This window comes from Rissa tridactyla, chromosome 7, assembly GCF_028500815.1.
Source record: "Rissa tridactyla isolate bRisTri1 chromosome 7, bRisTri1.patW.cur.20221130, whole genome shotgun sequence".
Lineage (NCBI taxonomy): Eukaryota > Metazoa > Chordata > Aves > Charadriiformes > Laridae > Rissa > Rissa tridactyla.
The window spans coordinates 6,220,366-6,241,624 of record NC_071472.1 but is presented as its reverse complement, the minus strand read 5'-3'; the positions used below and the strand labels follow the sequence as shown (position 1 = coordinate 6,241,624).

At 35.6% G+C, this 21,259-nt stretch overlaps 1 protein-coding gene across 1 annotated transcript in view; it reads right to left on the bottom strand.

The window, feature by feature from the left end:
- LRP1B (LDL receptor related protein 1B) overlaps positions 1–21,259 on the bottom strand; it is a 749,025-nt gene that overhangs the window by 57,584 nt on the left and 670,182 nt on the right. The window contains exons 70-80 of the mRNA XM_054208041.1: positions 21,002–21,108; positions 19,916–20,048; positions 16,663–16,785; positions 15,984–16,106; positions 15,591–15,728; positions 14,959–15,093; positions 13,838–13,957; positions 11,304–11,545; positions 5,167–5,390; positions 4,805–4,911; positions 1,423–1,539 (exon numbers count right to left, since the gene is read on the bottom strand). Of these exons, the coding sequence (XP_054064016.1) occupies positions 1,423–1,539; positions 4,805–4,911; positions 5,167–5,390; positions 11,304–11,545; positions 13,838–13,957; positions 14,959–15,093; positions 15,591–15,728; positions 15,984–16,106; positions 16,663–16,785; positions 19,916–20,048; positions 21,002–21,108 (1,569 nt within the window). The remainder of the gene's footprint in view (positions 1–1,422; positions 1,540–4,804; positions 4,912–5,166; positions 5,391–11,303; positions 11,546–13,837; positions 13,958–14,958; positions 15,094–15,590; positions 15,729–15,983; positions 16,107–16,662; positions 16,786–19,915; positions 20,049–21,001; positions 21,109–21,259) is intronic.

Below are 21,259 nucleotides of genomic sequence, written 5' to 3'. Positions count from 1 at the left end.
GTTCCACAGTTACTAAAACTGTCAACAGGAGATAAAAGGTGGTATTGCATTACTGATCTTCTATTTCAGTATTAAATCTTACATATGGAATTTAAAAGGTCCCAACATTACACTCTCCCCTTCATAACCCCCAAATTTGCTGGGTTGGCACAGTTTAAGATAGACTGTCTGTGCTATAAAATATTTTGGAAGTCACCGCATCACCTTATATGCCTTTTAGTCTGTAGCCATGTTGTGCCTTTTTTTTTTTTCCTCTTGAAGAATAACCTCACGTTTATTCTTAAAATACAAATGACTATCGAGACACATTAAAACAAATCTAGGCTACTCTGTCAGTCCTTGTACCAGCCACAAGGACTAGCATAAGCACCGAGTATGGATTCTGTGACAGATTACAGCCTAGCCACCATGGGCTACTGTAACCGAAGGAGGTGCAAGCAACTTCATGAGGAGGAGTTCCTGCCTTCTTAAATCTTGCGTCAGGCACCTGCCTGCTTTGGTTCAACGTTACAGGCGGTCGCAGTCAGATCCCTGCACTCAAAGTGATCCTTCTTGAGATGACTGCTTCCACGTATATTGATCCACATTGTGAAATAAACCGCTATTAAACCTGCATAAGATTATGTAAATCTAAATTTGGATTATTGGAGATTTTTCCTAGTATCTTCCAGTTTCCCCCAGTGAACTCTAGATCATTGGTTAAAACGCCCAGTAGCACAAGATGTAACATTATCCTGATGAAGCTCCACTACCAACTGCCCACTAAGTAATCCCCCCAAAAAGCCTGCTTTTAAATTATTTATTTTTTAATGTTTCCTCTCTTTACTCAAATTGCATAAATTGTTACATGTATTATCGAATTGTTAACAAGCCAACGGGCAATTCTGTAAAACCAAAGTTTGTTTAACCAGAATCTCTTTCCTTATAAAAGGAACTTTCCTCATGCACATTCTGTGAGCAGAATTCTGTCGTTACTTATTGACCTGAAAGCCAAATCCATTATTTTTTCCAGAACTGATTGAGGTCAACTGTTCTATAAACTATACAACTCCTGTGCTATGCAGACAGCTCTAACTTCTAACTAGTCAAGGTCCTCTTGTTTTTACCAGTCCAAGTGAGGCCAAGCAAAAATATTAATCACAATGTTATCTGATAACACCTAAGGTAATGTTTAGATAACAATCTTGGAGATTTGCACTTATCACTGAATCTTTGTTCCCCTAAAGTAACTTTATCAGATTATGTAAAAGCTAAAATTATCTTAAATAACTATTGTTTAGACAATATCTGAAGTGTTATCTAACAAAAGCAATAAGTATTACTTAATAATCACTGCTTCTTGCTTACATAGTTTCTTTGATTAGTGAAACTTCAGCCATATAAAATAAAATATAAATCACGTTACAGAAAAGCTCTCCATACCTTGTTTAGTGCTCACAGACACAACTGAATCGGAACCATCAAAAAGAACGCTGCCAATAACAGATAATTCAAAATCAGCCCAGAACAAACGCTGACTGAACTGATCAACTACGAGACCTACAAAGAAAATAAAGTTCAAATAGGTATATAAAACCTGAAAAAAATGTAATATTTTTATGTAACTGGACATTTTTATATCGCTCATATTCTTGCGAAAACAAAATACGGTGACAACGTAAAAACATGACTGGAAACCAAGGAGAATAAAATATAACACCTTCCGCTTAAACCTTCCCCTTGAGGCAGATGTGGGGTTTTTTTACTTTCTTTAGCTTACTCTCCCAAGGTCAGTACCTTTTCAAACCCATTATCCTCAGCAGGTAGGGATATATACCTGGTGGGAATTAAATACAGAATCCAATCCTGTAATTTGCTCTACCAACAAAAAAAGTAAATCTATTATGTCAACAGATTTGTAAGCAGTAGCACCAGCGTGACCACGCGTTAAGAACAAGGCATTCAAATTTCACAGTCTTCCTAACCTATCCTGGTTCCACAAGTATATAATTCTGTGCTTTTTTTTTTTTTTGCTGTCACCAATACTGCACATGGAATTAATTGTTACAGAATTAAAAATCAGATGACATTAATTAAATTAGTGTTACAAGACTTAAACTGCAATATTGACAGATGTGTATATTTGCATACACATGAAAAGAAAGCACAGGAGTGAGGGCATGACTGAGAATAAAAGATAGATAACGTTGTGACTACCCAGCCTCCAGGCAATAACTAGTTAAATCAAGCAGTCCGTGTTTCATAGAGGACGATTAAATGACTAATGTGCCATTTTGGGTCATGTCAAAAGCTTCAGCCTGAAAAAATATTTGAACCATAAAATAATTTAATTCTAAGCTTTTGAAGTTGTGGTGTATTTTTAATAAGAATGGGAAAAAGTATTTTTCTTCCTATTTATGTAAGTAGGTAAGTCAGAAAATACATCAAAAGAAATGATACATAACAGCAAAAATTCTCCTCTTAAGGTCATAAATTAATCAGCTACACATAGATGAGAGGACGTGGAGGAAGTCTGACGCACAGACCAATGAAATATATTTACATTTGCAACTCCGTTACCAAAAACACCTCTTTAAATGAAACACTGGTATTCAGGCATACCGGTAAAGAGAATCATTTCTGGTTAAAGATAATCACAATGTCTCAACTCTGTTTGATACACGCTACCTGTAAGGGGGAATATTTTAGAAGCAGTCCCCAGTTTCTAGCTCTAAATTATTCTTTGCACTTTAGTAAGAGTATTTAAATATCAAATAATAAATAAATAACATTCTCAATGTATCTTTCACAGTATCAGAGATAACACAATGTAAGAGAGTACTTATTTTTGGGTTTTGCATAAAGCAATCCTGTGATAGCCATTTTTATGTAAATCCCGTGAAGTCAAGGCCAAATGCTCAAAACTCGCACTCTCTTACTTGAAATAAGAAAGGCATGTTTAGTAATAAATCTAAGAGTAGTGGAACACAGATGCTTAGAAAAATCTTAAACTTCATTGAAACAATAGTAGTAAAGTCTCATTTAGGAGGAAATAGTAAAGGCTTGGACTCTGACTTTGCATTCTCTCCACAAAGTCATGGATCCGTGTGAAATATCTGTCAAAAGAGTAAAAGACTCCATAAATGCCTACTTCCTACCATGAAGTCAAGGAAGAAAAGCACAGAAGGATGGCACAAAAGTGTTTTCGAGCAGTAGGGACAGGAAAATGCCATACTGTGGCAAAGTATTTGTGAAATTCCCTCTTTGCAAAGTCTGTTCATTTTTGACAATTCCGCTGATTTTCTTAATTTTCATTTTATACATCCTCGTAAGGAGACAGAGGTCTGGTTAAATGTTTATATGAAACTTTTCTATATATATCAAGGAAAATTTTATGAAGATGAGCCTTTTGCAAGTTCTGCTCCTTGTCAAGGAAGAAGTAAATACTTGCATTTTCAGATGAGTTTGATACCATTACTACCTACAAAACTCACTAATTTCACTAATTCAATGCTAATGGCCAAAAAACAAAAAAGGGTTTAAATGCCCTTTAATGACCAAGGAAGTGGTGACTGTCTCCGTAGCACATAACCTTGGCAATCAACCCAACCGATAATAAGAGACAAAAAAAGCGCAATTCCAGAAATTAGAATTAAATCTAATCATTTCTGTATCTGCTGTTTACAATGTTTCATCTAAGAAGTTCAGGAAAGAATATACAACCACTCCAATAAACATAAAATTCTGTTGTCTTTCAGTCTGTATAATCAGAAGCTTCTTACTGAATTTACTATTGCCTTTGTATTTTTTATTATTACTATTGTGCTTCTTACTTACCTAAGGACCATAAGCCGCCTCTCCTCAAAGCTTTCCTTATCACATCAGTAATTTCTTAAGTTGCTATATTTAAATCTAATCATGTCAATAGAGTGTTTCCTTTAAGGGATGAGTCTAATTTACATACGCAACACCATAAGCCCACCTTAGCTTGGGACTTAACAGTCCGTTAAAATATTATTACTTGTTGCTGTGATAGCGGCAGCTTCTGAGACGCTTAGATATTCAGATAGCATCCTCTCGAAAGAAGCCTATGTTTCAACAGATATGCGTACCAAAGTTGGACAACCCCTAATTTGCAATGCAATAATAACAAATTATCATTGTAAGCCTGGAGAAACATCAAATATTGCATGAGAAAATGGGTCATGAACAAATCATTTGTGGTTTCAAGACAGGATGTTGCTATTTAAGAGACACATTTCATTCTGGATTTATCATTTCCTTTGTCATAAAAATTACTTTTATCCTGCCAATGGAGTCTTAATGGTAATTCACAAGAACTTAATATGTACTGCCAAGCTTCAAAATAGTTCTGTAAAATACTGAGATAATTAAGTTGTTGCTTCTTTGAATACTTAAACCTTGTTTTATACTATTTTGCAGTGTATTCAGGAAAGTAACTAGAATAGGCTGTGAGATTTCATATGCATTCTTCAAAAAACGTTCTAACTGCTGTTCCCTTAATTGATTTTCCTTGTTCAGTGCTATTGAAGAAATCATATTTTAACTGATTATATATAGTCCTCTGGTACTGCTTTGTAAAATCATCATGTTAAGCTTTGTTACAAAAGTTTAAGTCATATTAAGGCGTATCATTTGAAAACAGAACTGAGAATTCTGACTAGTAACTGCATATGAATAACCAGAATACATATTTTAAAAAGTATATAACTTTTTTGCAAACTGAGAAACTGGAATTCAGCCAACAAATCCACACTGAGCTAGCAAGTGCCATGGAATTAGGAAAAATGGATAAGCTGTATACCTGTAGGTCTTTGTAAATTCTTTTGAACCAATATCCTTCTCAGAGTACCATCCATAGATGATTCCTCTATGTGAGAGCGATCCCCAATAACTGTCCAATACATCATCCTAAAATATTAAACATAAAAAATAAGCTGGATGCCTACACAGAACCTCAAAACACTTCACTGATATTAAATTCTTGTGAACTTTCCAACCTACCTGAGAGATGGGAAATAACTGATCCCGATTTATACACAGGTAAATTGAGCAGGAATGTTCAGTACATGACTTGAAAAGTTGTAGACATCATTTTATTTCTCTTACTATGCTTTGCATTTTTGTTTGAATTACCAAAACAGAGTAACGTTGAAACGTACATACCCTTTTTTAGGATTTACAGCAATTGCATATGGTTCTCCTGCCATGCTTGTAAGGAGCCTGGTACAGTTCGGTCCGTTCAGTTGACCTACGTTGATGGAGTACCTCAGACTAGTCCAATGAGTCGTATAGTAGCTGAACCAATGCATTCTGGAATGATCAGTCCAGTAAATATTTCCAGCAACCCAGTCAACAGCAATGCCCCTAGGTCTTTTGAATTCTGGACACTAAAAGGAACAGATGTTAAAGTCAGATTGATGGAAATGATCTTTCACAGCAGCTGCACAGTCACAGATTTATGTAACTTTTTACAGTAAAGTAACTTTTACCTTTAATATTTTGAAATATTTAAAAACACTGCAGTGGAAAGACATAAATTCCAGCTGTAGGTGATAAGTGCTATGTGATCTGTTAACAGTTCTATTCAGTGCAGAAGAACAAGTCAACGGTTCAAAACTGTTTTCTCAAGTCTAAGGCTACCTACATGAACAAAAAGGCACTTAGGCATGGACTACTTGATACTGAAGCAAATAAATGTTACATACTGTAATTCGAAAGGAAAAGGAATCATTAAGATTGTATAGCTATTATACTCCACGCAGAGCTATGGTATGATGTCCCATCCCAAAGCCCTCAGTGAAAATGGTGCTTCAGACCATCCTGAGGTATGGCTGCTCAGCGGTCTGCCAAGGAGGCATAAAATCACTGCATTTAGAAAACTGCAGAAAATTACCTCTGTATTCTGACCAGTACCAGTATGCAATTGTAAGGAAATTTTTAAATGTTTCTCTTCCCTTGCCACTAACGGTTCCTGTGCTCCACTGATTAAAACTAGAGTTATACAATATTCAGCTTCACACGTAAAAGAGGCTTGACTGATTATAACTTCAAAATTATAAACTATAGTATCTCTGTAATCATTTCACAATTATCATTAAGGCCTAGATCCAAAAAGATGGTCCTAAGGATAGAAATTCATATTGCAAATAGGAGATATATACATATGAACAAGTTTCTCTAAAGTTTACTAGAATTCCCAGAGAGAGGAGTAAAATCTGTAAAATAGGACTCCCCAACTATTTCTAACATGAATAAAAATATCAAGCTTATCATAAAAAATTCAAGACCCACGTGAGCTAAATACATATGCAATTCTTTGCCTGTTTACCTATAATAACATCAAGTTAAATTAGGAACAAAAAATGTCTATTCCTTGACAAATGCAGTAATGGAGTGATACTAAGCTACGTAACTAAAAGCCAGGAAAGAAAATCCTAAAATAACTTGTTTTCCTCAGATGTCAGAGTTCCCTAATACCACAAGACATTTGTAGACTATTTTCATCGTAAAATAAAGGTCATTTTATTCTCTAGGTGAAATAATAGGACTACAAGGGGGAATTTAGATAGTTCATTGTTCATAAACCTTTAATTCTGCAAAAATGTCATAGAATGCATGTTCAAAAGTTACTGAGAACCCTGACTTTCTATTTAGATGAGTATTACAGCAGAAAAATCAATCACTGCATTCACAAAACAGTATTTCTTTAAAAACAGGGTCACAGTCAATTTTTTAAACTGAAACAAAATAAAGTATCATAATTCTTTGTTAAGAAATGATGATACCGGCAGCATATGCTTCCAGAAACACCACGAAAATAAACTTCCCCCCCCTCAAAATGTAGCATTTGCATTTTTTCTTTGTTACAGTACCCAAGTAACATTCAAGTAAAGCACAAGACAGCCAAAAATATGGGTATTTGCAGATAAGCGTCATTTTATTTTTAATGCAAACTCCTTTTAATTCTGGGTAATATTCAGGCACACGTGTCAAGAAGCCTCTCGCACCTGGAGGTCTCCAGTTAATACTTTGGAGACTGCAAGGTTAATGGCATTGGCCTACAAGGCTGGAATCAAATATTCTTTTAAGAGGAGATCGGCTGTCATGGACAGCAAGTCCCTTGCCTTTCTTTGGATTGTTTACAGTAAGACTGTATTTTTTGGAAGCTGGTAAGCACACGATGGGAGTTACCACGCATGGTGAGAGATGGCTCCCAAAAACCCGGCAGTAGAAGCGAATGAGACAAAGGGGATGTCCTAAAATGATTCTGGAATGAGGTTGGGTTGCTTACTAACACTGACCCTTTCTCATTCTTCTCAACTCTACAGAAGGAAAATTCCAGTAATGCTGGGATGTGTATGAAAGATCAAATGAACAAGGAGATAACCAGAAGAAATGAAAAGCAGCCACCTGATGCAAGAGATTAAAAAAAGAGAATAAAACTCACTAGCTGATGCTATGACTGTAATTCTCGGTTGTGTTCGTTAAGTTTCAGCCTAGCTACGTTGTATTTCTGATGTCTTACACATCTTCTCATGCTGTCTAGGAAAATGACTGTAAATGAGCTTTTACCAAATAGTTTATTTGGATTATGTTAATTTTAAAGAATGATTTAGCATACAAAATAGGGATGAAAACACAGGAACAAAATCATATTAATATTTTCTACAGTCATTTTAGTCCACTTTGATGCTAAATGCCACATACTACAACTTATTAGAAAAATTAGGGTTTGAAGCCTAATCGCCTTTCATGGTATGGTAGTCTCTGCACAGCTACAGACCATGTCAGCTCGATGACTTTTGATCAGAACTACTGCGTCTATTGTAAAAAAAAAAAGAAAAAAAAAAAAAGAAAAAAAATAAACCCTGCAGTACCAGCTTGGATTTGGAAACCATTTTGATATAATGGCAAATTACAGAAAAATTTTCAACCCCTAAAGTTGAGTTTTGAAAAGACAATATGTTACACATGCAGCAGGAACCCACTACATTGCATTGCTTAGCATCTTAACACAGGAAGACCAAATTACAAATCTAATTTATATCCTAAGCACATGGGAAGAAATATTTTCTCTATTTACTTTACAGATGGTTTTGGTACGGCATTGCCGCAGAATAAAGTAAATCAATGATTTATTGTTGCTTAAAATATCTTCATTAAAAAAATAATGATCTAATGAAATATTGTTAGAACAGAAAAAACAAATGAGAAACGCTAATATTAGGAAACTTTTAGACTTCTACTCATCAAAACAGAAAATGTTCCTTGACAGAGGAGCAGCCCAGCAGGTGCAATGGTTCACCAAACCACCATTTGTATCACACAAGTAGGATCACTTAAAAATCCCAACCAGCTGATTCCTGGAAGAGAGGGTCTCCTAAGTACCTAAACTTCATCCGTACAGAGATATAGCTTTAAAGTAAAACCATAAATTAATGCTAACTAGAGAAAACAGTCTAGAAATTGTTTCCATCCACAGCGATGCACTGAATTTGACTGGGCCCTGGGGCAAACATCGGGAGTATCTGTGTGGATCTATCACAAGAGTGGTTAAGGGTCCTTGTTAAGCTCTCAGAACAGTGGGGCTGGAGCAAGCAGCTAATATACTGACTGGATACATTACAAAACCTATGTTTTTCTTCCTACTATATGGTACAATTATTTTAGTGTTCAGCTTTGTGTCCTCTTCCATGAGAAACAGCACTTGAGTTTAAGCGGCAAGTCACTCTGTGTTGAATATTCACCTCAGATAACTTATACGTCTCTCTCCAAGGATTATGCCAGTAACAGCTGGACCAGTTATCACCAATTCACTTACACCGTCTTAACCTGATTGGAACGCGGTCCTCTTCTGCATCTGTCAATAAACTCTGAAGAGTTGATATTTACTATTTCCTTTAATGCTTCAATTTGTACCAAGCTTAAACCTCTTTTCACAGAAAAATACAAGAGATACTTAAAGCTATTCTCTGAGGAAGGCTCTTGATATGCTAATTCCATGGAGCAATTTCATCTGAGATGGATTTTTGCATTAATGTAATTACCTGAAAATGCAGGTGACTCTGTTCAAGCTTACGGTCCTGATTTACATATCAAAGTCTAGATAGAAAAGTTATAATGTAACCATTGAAAACTTATCCATTAAAAAACTTGGGTTAAATTTAAGGAATTCTCAAGCTTTTCAAAACCAGATTTGAGTGACAATATTAAAGCAACACTATAAAACCAATTAACCTAATGATCAGTTACATATAAGGCAATAATATTTGAGTATTAATGAGATAATGCTGGGAAAATATTCTGAATAGTTTAGCACAATGAGAAGCAGGTGTTTCACAAATCTAAATTAAATGTGTCCAAGATATATTCAGATACAGTCTGTGAATTTTCCACGTACAGATTTGTAAAAAAGCTTCGCATGGATCAAGCATCTTCATGAGCACCTACCTGCACTGCAGAAACAGGGGAAAATAATAGTGTATAAAGAAAAATATAATTTTTTCAATACTTTTGAATTAAGAGGAAGTGCCTAGAAAGTATTCTCGCATAATGGTGAAACAGAGATGAGAAAAACAAAAAAGTATTTCAGTACTTCGGAAAAATACTAGTACTCCTAAGAACATTTTATCTTTATTAGTTTAAACAGGCAGACGATGTCAAATGAGCTATGAAAATTTCAACCCCTGGACTACAGAGAAATCTCAAGGAAGCTTATGTTCAATTTTATGGACCTGTAAGAAAGTGTAAATCCACTAGAGAGGTCATGGGTCAGCCGACTACACTTATCCTTGCAGAAGGCATCTGCATATTAACCAAAAAGAAATAAAATAAACAAATAAAACAAAACCTCCCAACACTTGAATTTCACAAGACTTTACAAGTTTGTTATTTTCTAATAACGAACTCGATACGGAGACGTGTCTATCAGGATTTCGTAGGCACAGGTATCTGCCACATTTAAATGAGAAAAATGTCCCAGTAGAATTACTCCACACCTTCAGTACATGCTCAGGTTCTCCAAGTAGCCTTCCCCAAAACTCAAACCACATACCTGGCCTACTAGAAATGCTAGGAATAATTTTCTACTTTAGATCTACTTTACATATATACACTTTCTGCCAACCAAATCTATTCTCTCCTCTGCTGGGCAGGTGGAATTGTGGGGTTCTAACCACTCTTCCCGTATATATGCCATCACAGACAGAAGGTATCTTCAGTGTCCACCAGTGTCTACATCCCCAGGCTTTTTGCCCTGCTGGCATCAAAGGTCAGGAATGTAATTCATTTGCAAAGGAAATATCCTCGGATGAAAGGTACTTAGACGTGGTTTCACATGCATAAGAGCTGAAGGAAAGATGAAAGACTAGCCTACTGTTGCTACTGCCCTTTGTTCTACTGGGTACGTAAAAGCATGTAAGGCCAGCCCTGTTACCTCTCCTAAGTTTAAGGAAACAGCCAGACAGGTGTTATTTCTAACCTGATTTCTTACTGGCCAAGAGAAAATTAAAAACTCTTCCTCTGGCATCACATTTAATAAAAAAAAAAAAAAAAAAAATTAATCTGAATTTCCAGCAGTATAAGAAACACCAGTGGAAAGATCACATTGTTATCTTCAGTTTGGCACTAACACTTCCTTGAGAATCTCATAGAAATATATTAGGCAATATAAGTATCGATCTGCGTTTATTTTATTTTCAAGTCAAGGGCACTTGAAATTACCCTAGGTTATAAAAATCAACATTTCTGTTGTAAAGTGCAAAATTACATTTCTGCTTATTCAAAAGAAGATAGTATGTCTTTCAACGCAAAGAAACATATACTCATTGTTCCAATTTTAAAATGTTTGTCATAGCTTTGCCAGTATTATTGTTTATATGGCCACTATAGAAATCAAGCTCCTCTTTGGCCTATCAACATTTTCTGTTTTCTAAGGATTTGAAATTCATGCCTTTCTTTAAACCATCTGTTGCTTATATACATCTATTATATCGTCTATTTTCTTTCTTAAAATCAGAAATCTTGACGGTATACAATCTTTCCAAGCCTCTAACACACTTGCTTATTTCTCTGCACAAAACTTTTTAAAATACTATAGTTGTGTTCTCTTAGGGACTCGACCGAGTCTGTCAGAGCCTTGAATGGAAAGGCATTAGTAGACATATATACCATTTGAATAAAATCATTCTCAGATAGACATTTTAGTTTACTAAATCAGCACAGGTTACTACAGATAATCAGAACAGAAAAGTAAATGACAAGAAATTTGTATCATGTAATCTTTGATTTTGATGACTTACTATCAAGCCACTGTTACTTTGCCTTCTCTCTCTCTCGTGAAATTTTCTGTAGAAAATCCCTCCCGGGTTAAATTGAGTACTCCAAACAATCATGTCCCCTTGAAAATACGCATCCATTCCAGTTATCCTTGAATTATGTTCAATATGTGATATTTGCTGATGAACATCACTGTAGTTGAATGGATATGCAAAACCCAGGATGTCAGTGTCATTAGCAACATAGAGAACTTGATCTTCAGAGCCTAGGGATTATTACAATGAAACAAAAATAAGGTAAATGTCAACTAATGCAAAATCTGTGTTTTTACTCAAGTAGCTTTTTGGTGTTTGTCTGACACAATTTCTTACGTTAAAATTATTTTCTGATTGTTGAAGACTGCAAAAACACTCACTCCGGGCAATAAATGCAACTCTTCGTTCTCTGATACCAATATATATTACCTCAATGCGCTCCAAGCTGACACTGTGACACCTAAGACTGTATTTTAAGGCGTATGTAATATAAGAATTGGAACACTTTAAGCAGTATACAAAAATAGGGGCTATTATGCATTAAGCCCATATTTTTATTTTTATATAATTATATTTATATATTTATTTAAAATAATTTATATATTTATATTTTTAAGTTACATATTTTTACATGCGTGTTGTGCCTAAAGGGTCCCAAACGTATACATTACAGGAACACAAAGTTGCCAATAAGCATTATTTTAAATTTTTTAATTGGAAATTAGAAATGAAATGATCCTATCTTTACTGAAGGCGGTGAAGTTTTGAAATAGACTGCAACATGAGCAAACTGGGCCAAAGCTGCTACAGAACATGTGCAGTTGTGTCTTATATCTCCTCGTTTCAGACAGCGAACATTTATGGATACCTGTGAATGGGTGGTATTTACGGATACCTAGTTACCATCTTGTTCAGATGTTGTAAAGTACATTATTAATAACAAAATGCTGTCTGCTATCTATTCATTAAGTTTTGAGAAAATCTCAAATTTGCCGGATACATTAGAATGCATTTGCAATATCTTAGTTTTCCAATTTATATCACATTTATCCATACAGAAGCAACTTATCATAATGTCTCTCCAAAACATTTGAGTATGAAATATCAAAACCCATTTGTTCCCTCGCTACTGCTAAACACAAGAAGAAAAAGGAGTTCCATTAAGGCAAGTATCAATGAGGGAAACATTAACTGTATTACAAGGGAAATGAAGCTTGTGAAAAATTCAGATGTAGGATAAGGACTTTCAGATTTTTACGTTAGAAGCCCTCAGAATTATGTCTGTGTCTCTATAATAACAAGCCACTCTCCTCAATTGGTAACCTTGTTTGTTCCCATGCCATAATCCGACTGCTTTTTCACTAATAGGCAACGATGCTAAATCCTGATAAGAGTCCACATTCCATATAGAGGAAATTACGAGTGACTCAATAACATGGTCCTCCCATGGTAAATTTGCTTCAAGAAAATATGAACGAAGCGTGCGAGAAACCTGACTATCACCATCTAACTACCCAGCATGGGGGTACCTATATTACTGACCGGTGTGCTACAAAGAAGGAAGAACTGGAATTAACGTGATCCAATCTGTTACTGTTCTAGGGTGTACGTCCACAGCATGTGCATACTGGCCCTAATGTTCAGAGCAGGCACTGCTCACCATCGTGCACCAGGTACGGACAGAGAGGTACAAGGAGCCACACCTTGTAACGCCAACGCTTACTCTGCACTGAAGGCTCCAAGTGGAGATATTAGTCAAATTCACACCAAAATCTCACTAAATTGCAGGTGAGATGCTATGATCATACTTTCAGTTATTCAGATGCAGATCCATAAAGGTTATGTTAACTTCACTCAGGCGGATGGATTATTGCTTGTTTAATTTCTAAAATGATTTAAAAGTTACGTAACGCCCAGACCTCATTATTACCTCCATTTTGTGCAATACCCTGCCTTAGGAAAGACAGAAATAGCATCTAGGTGTCCATATCTCTCTATCTCCACTGGACCGAGATCGAGGCAGCTAATTTATGAGGAGTGTATCTTAGGTGACTATACTCAGAAAAACTCCACTTAAATGACTTCTATAAGATTTCTCAACAAGACAAAGCAAAACATGTTAACTCCAAATACTACTTAATTTATTCCTAAAGTTCTAAAACGTGTTTCTATGAAAGAGTTGATTCTTCCCTCACCCTTCTAAGGCATCCCCAGAATGCTCACAAGCTTGCTAATATATAATCTCTGTTTTTCTTATTTTTGTGTATCTTTCTGTAGATAGAGAAAGCTGGAGTTGGAAATGGACTTTCATATTAAGGATGTTCATTTACAGGGAAGTGATGAGGATTTACTGCTCTCCAAAATGAAAGGTAAATCTGAGTGGTTTTGAGAACTATTTCTGTGCACTATTCAAGAAATATTTATCTAAATATAAATCGTATATGCAACACATTAGTGCTACCGCCTATGTAGATGACAAATGATTTAGTACTGTCTCTCTATTTTGATTTTTATAGCCTTACCTTTTGCTATGCAACTGTTATTCCTCTCCTTATAATTTTTCTCACATGCACATTTGTATGACCCCTTAATATTATTGCAGTGTTGGGAGCAGGCACCGAATACCATACATTCATTGATATCTATGAAGAAAAGAATTGTAATTTATATACCTACAGTATAATAGAGTATTATTTAACATGTTCAGAAAAAACACGGAGCAAAGCAGATGAATAAAAGGAACTCATAAGCATTGGCATATCTTGCAACAGTAAAAAGAGGCCTTCTGCAATTACCACTAATGTTATTTCCGCTGCAATCAATATATCTCAGAAAGATTTTTTTTTTTTTAACTTATTTCTTCATCCTTCCTATATCAACCTATTATCATTACAGCTTGAAATCAACTTTGAGAATGGAAATGTCTGTTACAATTATCTCCGACATACCTACAGTCAAAGCTACATGATTATCCCCTCCTGGAAAAGCTCCTGCGTACACATTTTTCTTGAGAGCCAAACAATGAAGTTTTTATATGGAAGTATATATTCACTTTGAAAGTCCCACTGACGTCATCTCCACTTTTTCTGTAAGTTACTGCTCACCAGTAAGAAAATGAATTCACAACCCACTCTTTCTGATCAACTCTTTCATTATAACAACTATGTCTTTTTCTGACCACTGTGGCATCATACATATTAAAACTATATTTTCTAAGGAATTTTACTTTCAATCTGTTTATTTTCTTTTCAGTTTTGTTTTATGCATCTTCATTATTTTAAGCATCTCAAAATAATCTCGTGTACCAATTTAAACACCAATCCCAATTGCTTAGTTAAATAATCTACTAAACCTTAAATCACCCATTTACCCCTTAAATTATAAAAATATTTATGGTTCGAGCTAAGCCTTTTGACATTCACCACCAAAGTTAATCTTTGATAACCTCTCCAGTTAAAAGGCACAAATCTACATCCTGTAAATCCTTTCAGTTTTTCTTGATTTCTTATTCCCATAAATATGAATGATTTTTTACTCTGCAGAAAAAAAGTATGTGATATGTATCTCCTTCTCCAGAACAGAAAACTGACAATGCAGTTGACTTTAAATACTTTACAGCAAGGGATGATGGAAGGATCTGTACCTTCACATTGTCTATTCCTCTTGTTTCTCTGAAATCCAGGTTTACACTGACACAGGAGGGATGTTTTTGTTTGATTACAGTATGCATCGTCTCCACAAGGATTCACATTATCCTCACACGTATATTCAGCAACACCTAAACATAAACAAAGTGTCTAAAAAACCGCGGATAGATTTGTTTAAACTGTTAAAAATGGGATCTAAAATAACAACAGCAAATAATAAATTTATCTTCCTGTTAAAAGAGTATCAGGTAAATTTTAAACAAATATATGACATTACAGTATTTACCTACATATGCATATAAATTGACAGTATTTGATTGAGATACTTCACTTCACATCAAGAATTTAATACTAAAATTTATCTTGTTGCAAGTATGACATAAAATACAATCGCCTTATACCTAAACTACTACAAAAACTCAAGAACTATTCTAAAAAACTACTATGACCTGAACTGATACAAAGTCTGCCTTCCCTATGGTATGTCAAATAGAATTAACTTTAACTAAAAAAAAATAACTTTAATTAGCTTCTGTGTCGTTGAGTAGATTTTGCATGGATGAAAGTCTCAGTTAATTATTTCTTTTCTGCTACAATCACGAAAACATATCTTGTCAGCCAGACTCACTTATTTTGCAGTCTTGCTCATCCGAACCATCTCCACAGTCATCAAACCAATCGCACTGCAGCTCCATTGGAATACATTTCTTATCATTACAAGCAAACTCATCTTTTTTACATGGTCTTGCTTTATACGTGATTTTATCTATATAATTACAAATTAATAAGAGAAAAATAAATCAGCATTTAAGATTCTTAGATTATTTTAGACATAAACAAATTGGAATGACCATGAAGCATTCCGCAGCTGGAAATTATTTCAAGCTTAATTTCTTTCAATTTCAAATTCTGATCTACTAACCTCCAGTTAAGCTTTACTGAAGGACAAGCAGATCTTTGTAACAAAGTTTGCCAAGTTGTTTTCTTTGATCTGAATGCCTTGAAAGGTAACATCACCTACCGCAGTGATCTTCATCCGAGTTATCACCACAGTCATCAACCTCATTGCAAATCTGCTCAGGTCGCAGACAAACCCTGTTGTTTCTACATCTGTACGGCCTTGTTGGAGGGCATGGAAACTTTACTGTATATATATATAAAAAAAAAAAATAAATCAGCTATTACCAAGCTAGTATTCTTGAACCTTCTTTACTGTCTCCTTATCAAAGCAATAAGCAGGCATGGGAACGCAGCTGTACTTGACACATGAACGGTACTTGATTTTAACTTCTGGTACCTAATGGAATAACACGTCAACAATGTTTACAGTGCAAGTTCTTCATTTAGGGAATGAAATTATTTTGTGTGATAAGGGTAATTACACTTCTGTTGGAGACTCAGTAAATATGACAGAAATAAAACAAAGGAAGAAGGAAGTTTAATGATGATCAATATTTCAATGTGGAGGTAACCTTTTCTCATCTGTGCATTTCCTACAAAAAGATGAATTTCTCACAAATATCTTACCTGAAATTACATGAATAGCAATAACAACAAAAAACTATATACCACATTTCAAGCTAATCTTCTAAAAGTAACATAAAGAAAACTTAGACACGTATGTCCTTGTATATTTATGTATGTTACATGTCATTTATTGCTTTACTACATGAAAAGCAATGAAAAATGTAACGTCTCACCACACATTTCAGCAACTTCATCAGAGTTATCTCCACAGTCATCCTCGCCATCACAAACCCAAAAATGTAGTTTGCAGAGGGAATTGTTGCACAAAAACTCATCAGCTCTACATATATTTCCCCCTGGGAAGATGAAAAGACGACAGAAAAAACCCCAGGAAAACAGAAAGGTAAAAGAAAGAACATCAATTATTGATAAAACCAGTACAACCGCTTATCACAAAATATCTGCAGAGAATGACACCCATAGCATAAGTAAACTAACAAACCCCAAATGAAGGGGTAGGAGAGGCAGAGAAAATTCTCATTTAAAAATCTCTTCCTTGACCATACATTTCTTTTCATAACTTTTATCTAGGAATTCCCTATTTGGCCTGACTAGAACGGGCAGTCACCAAAGAAAGATGCTGCCAACTCACCAGCTAGGCACGTTCCCCTTGCCTTTAGCCAGGAGATGCTTAAACTGTCTCTCTGTCTGTAACTTCCATTGGTGATGCTGCCTGTCAGAAAAGACTTGGCTGGGTACATCAGTAATTTGTGCTACCAGAGAACAGTACAAACCAGAAGACAGAATATGGTCATCAGAATACGACTTGTGAAAGGCCACTTTAGTCCAGGTTTGCTTACACGAATATCTGATCCTCCGCCTATTCCTACTCCCACTCTGTGTGCCACACGTTGTGCTCAGAAGAGACAAAGTGACTGCAGTCCCTTAGCCATGAGGTGTCACCTTTTTCTTCTCCTGAGGAGTAAGAGGCTTGTCACATCCCTATCAACTATAAACTCTGTAATTAGGGAAGATCTAGCCATGTAGGCACAGAGTAGATAAGACTAGGTGACCTCTAACAGTCTCTTCCTTTTTGTAACTTCTGAAATTTCTCATTAGGATATACTGAACACATACTGAACACAGAAGGCAGCACAAATAGATTCTTCCATGTAACTTCAGTATTGATTGAACTCTGAATCATCTAACCAAATGGAACAGAGGGGGACAGAAAATGTTTTAAGCTGGAGCACTCAAGCTTTAAAAACTGGTTCAAGTTGGATTCAGTTTTAGTACGTGTAGCAGTAAGAAGGCATTTTATTTCAAAATTACGACTAAATTTTAGCATTACCAATCAACAAAGTTATGGAAACTTCTTGAAATGAATTTTCCATATAACGCATTTTTATGGCAACTGGATTCTCAGTTTCCTAAGAGGAGTAGAGTATAAAAGAAATAAAGCTGTGTATCTGCAGAGGAGGAAACATTGAAATTTTATATGGTAACGCCAAAACTCTCGCTGTTGCTTAGCTCAGTGCGTTACACCCATGATAATAGTTAGATCAGGCTCCAGTGGCTTTTTACTTATTCATTCAGTGCCCTGTTCACACCCCATTAAAATCAACAGAAGGCTTTCTTTCGCTATAAAGGGTTCAGAATGGCTTCAATTTTTTTTCCAGAAAATTAATTTGCATGAAATACCCACCGTGTAAGAAGTGGGGAACTCTCACACTATGTTACCAAATACAATTCACTCCCATTGCAAATATAACTTATGAACATTAACAGAAATAATCTTTACTATCATCCAAGGAAAAATATATAAAAATTCAAGTATTCTTCATGATAAAAAGACATGAATATAAATAATTGTGTGTGTAATCACAATAAAAGCATAATTCTAGTTGTACAATAAGATTGAAAAGAGCAATGTTTATAAATATGCACAGTGGGCTACACATAAATATTTAGGAGATTGTTTTAGAATGCTGTAGAATAAAACTCCATTTGTGTTTGCTGAATTTCCAAAGAGGAAAAAATTAGTTATCAGTGAGATAAACTGGCATTTGTTTCATGTGATTGCTCTGCCTGTCATAATTCCATTATAGAATAGATTTCTGTAACAGAAATCATAATTGTGACATGAATACAAAGTATTATAGCAATAACCAACTAGGCAAAAGACTTCTTATTGCATTATGAGCAATTTGCAGTTCACAGAAGCCCCATTATGCTAGCCAAAGAATAATGTGGGCTTCAGATAAAATAAGCGCGTTGCTACTTACACTTCATTGGTTTGTAAAGAGATACAGTCCAGATATTTTAAAAGCAGTTTTAAAATGGGCTAGAAGATTTTTAAAACTTTGTTATCTCTGTCTTCTTAAAACAACCCATTCTTCAACACTTCCAAATACGATGTTTTGATCTTTGCATACAAACATCTCTGGAACATTCTTCCCATTTTCTTCACTTTCTGGTCTCTCTTTCAAACTTAATCATTCCATATAACTTTTTTTTTTTTCCCCTAGTAGTAAGTGTTGCTAAATAGACTTATGACAAAATAAGGAATTACTCCATAATTGCTTGCTTCATCTCTAATTACTTACAATTGTACTGCTTTATGCTTTTGAAGTTACACCCATGTCATGTGACTGTAGATGACACACAGAGAATTACTCACTTTAAAGAAAAGAAGAAAAATCTGGAAAAAACAGGAAGCTGACAAAATGCTCAGTAACATTTTGCTTTAAAAAAAAAAAAGTCTTCAATTTGAGTTGAAATGTCTGTTTGTCACAATTTTGGAATTACTACACTTGCTAAGAATTTTGTGCAGAGTTACACTGCTGCTGCCTAGTAGCTGAAGCAAGGTCCAGTTAAAAAAAAAATAAAATCAGCAGCAACTATGAGAATTAGATCAACAGACATATTTCTCAAAAACATATTTAGAAGCTTAATCATAAGCATGGAAGTCTGAGCGTAGTGTTTAGCTTCATGAGAATCAGTTTATGTGCATAGTTCTGCTCTCTGAGGAGAGTGAGAATTCAAAATGTGGTTTTATGGGTTCTGGTTAGTTGCAACATTTCATCTCCATGGAAATAAATAGAAAACTGGGGTCTTAAGATTACTTATTTAGCAATTTTTCATTATATTGCATGGCTTTGTAATTTATTGTTGCCTATAAAACCGTAAATTAACTGGACTTATTACTGATTTCTCCAATGGGACAGAATATGCTTCCAGTAATAACACAACCTTTTGGTCCTCGGGGAAGGAAAGACAAAGAAGGAACAATGAGCCGTGTTATAAACAACGTAAGTTTTGCTTCGTCCTGCAAATCGATTGTGAAACCGCTATATTGTCTTTGTCAAAAGAGGTCACAGAGCTTTCATTTCATCACTCAGAACGGGCAGGGTACCACTAACTTACAACATGTGTTAATACAAAAACCAACAAAGTGAGCCTTTTTAAAAGAAAAGCGTCTCTCGCCTTGGTCACAGTGTTCTTCATCGCTGCCATCCACACAGTCATGGATCCCATCACAAAGCCATCTGACAGGGATACAGTAGGCCTTATTTTTGCATCGAAACTGATCTTCTTTACATTCTGTTACACAATCCATCTGTGTGAACACAGATATCAACTCAGCATTAATGAATGAGCAAAACAACATCCTTAAATACAATCCTAACAGAATTTACCACCGCTGTTTTTTAATGCCCTAAGTATTTAATACAATAAAGTTGTGCCTGACAACGGAATGTGCAATTTAAATAGTTGCTAAAGTCCAAGTGAAATTGTAACCCCTCGTTACATATGTTCTGATATTACTTCTTTACATTGCTTAGTACTAGCAATGTAAACGATGGCTACATTTACACCTCTGAAGTCAATTGCCCTACAAGAAACAACCCCGGACATAAGGCCAGTTAGCGCAAACTGGTTCATACCAGTCCACCAGGAACTGGTTCCAGCAGTGAACCAGTCCACCAGGACTAGGAACCTCCAGAGTGGATTGTCTTTACGTGCACTACGTACCATTCAGCTATGGCACTTTTCATACTCTAACTGCCACCTTTATGGCTCTAAAAATAACGACTATTTTTGGTCTTTTTTCTTGAAGTTTTTCACGAAGGTGGTAATTTCTAAAAAAGATATCAACAGTGCAACGTGTAGGAAGAGCATGGCATGAAGGCCCACAGAGGGCGAGATGCCTGCCAGGGTTGTGTTGGGTCAATCTAGAGGCCAGAGGGAGCCAAACGTGACACAAACTTGTCCACGCTGCCAGTACAAAGCAGTCCCCGAAGCAAACTCTCCCAGAACCACACTGAGGTTTTGACTTAGGGGAAACAAATTTGTCTGCTCCAAAAGGTGGCCACAGAGCAAACAAACATAATGCAGTGCAACTACCAGGGAACCAAAATCATGAGGCTGTTATCTGACAGTGCTCAATGGATGCAAAAAAACCCAAACCCCTCATTTGCCCTTTTAATTATGTTCAGATCTAAAACTGTTACCAAATTTCATGTCAGACAGCAGGGGGAAAAGAAAAAAAAAAGGATATTTGTCAGCTACCTCATCAGATCCATCAGCACAGTCATACTCTCCATTACATTTCAAAGATGCCGAAATACAGCCTCCACTTGCACACACGTACTCACTTGAAGAGCAGGTTGGAGATGCTGGTTACAAACACATATTTTAGCATTGAGAAAAAGACAATTCACAGATAAGTTGCTTTACAATTTCATGTTTTCATCCGGTTAACATAGTGAGCAAACATGTATTTGTAGCTGACCAGAGCTTTTACAAACATTTGTAAACTACAGTGAA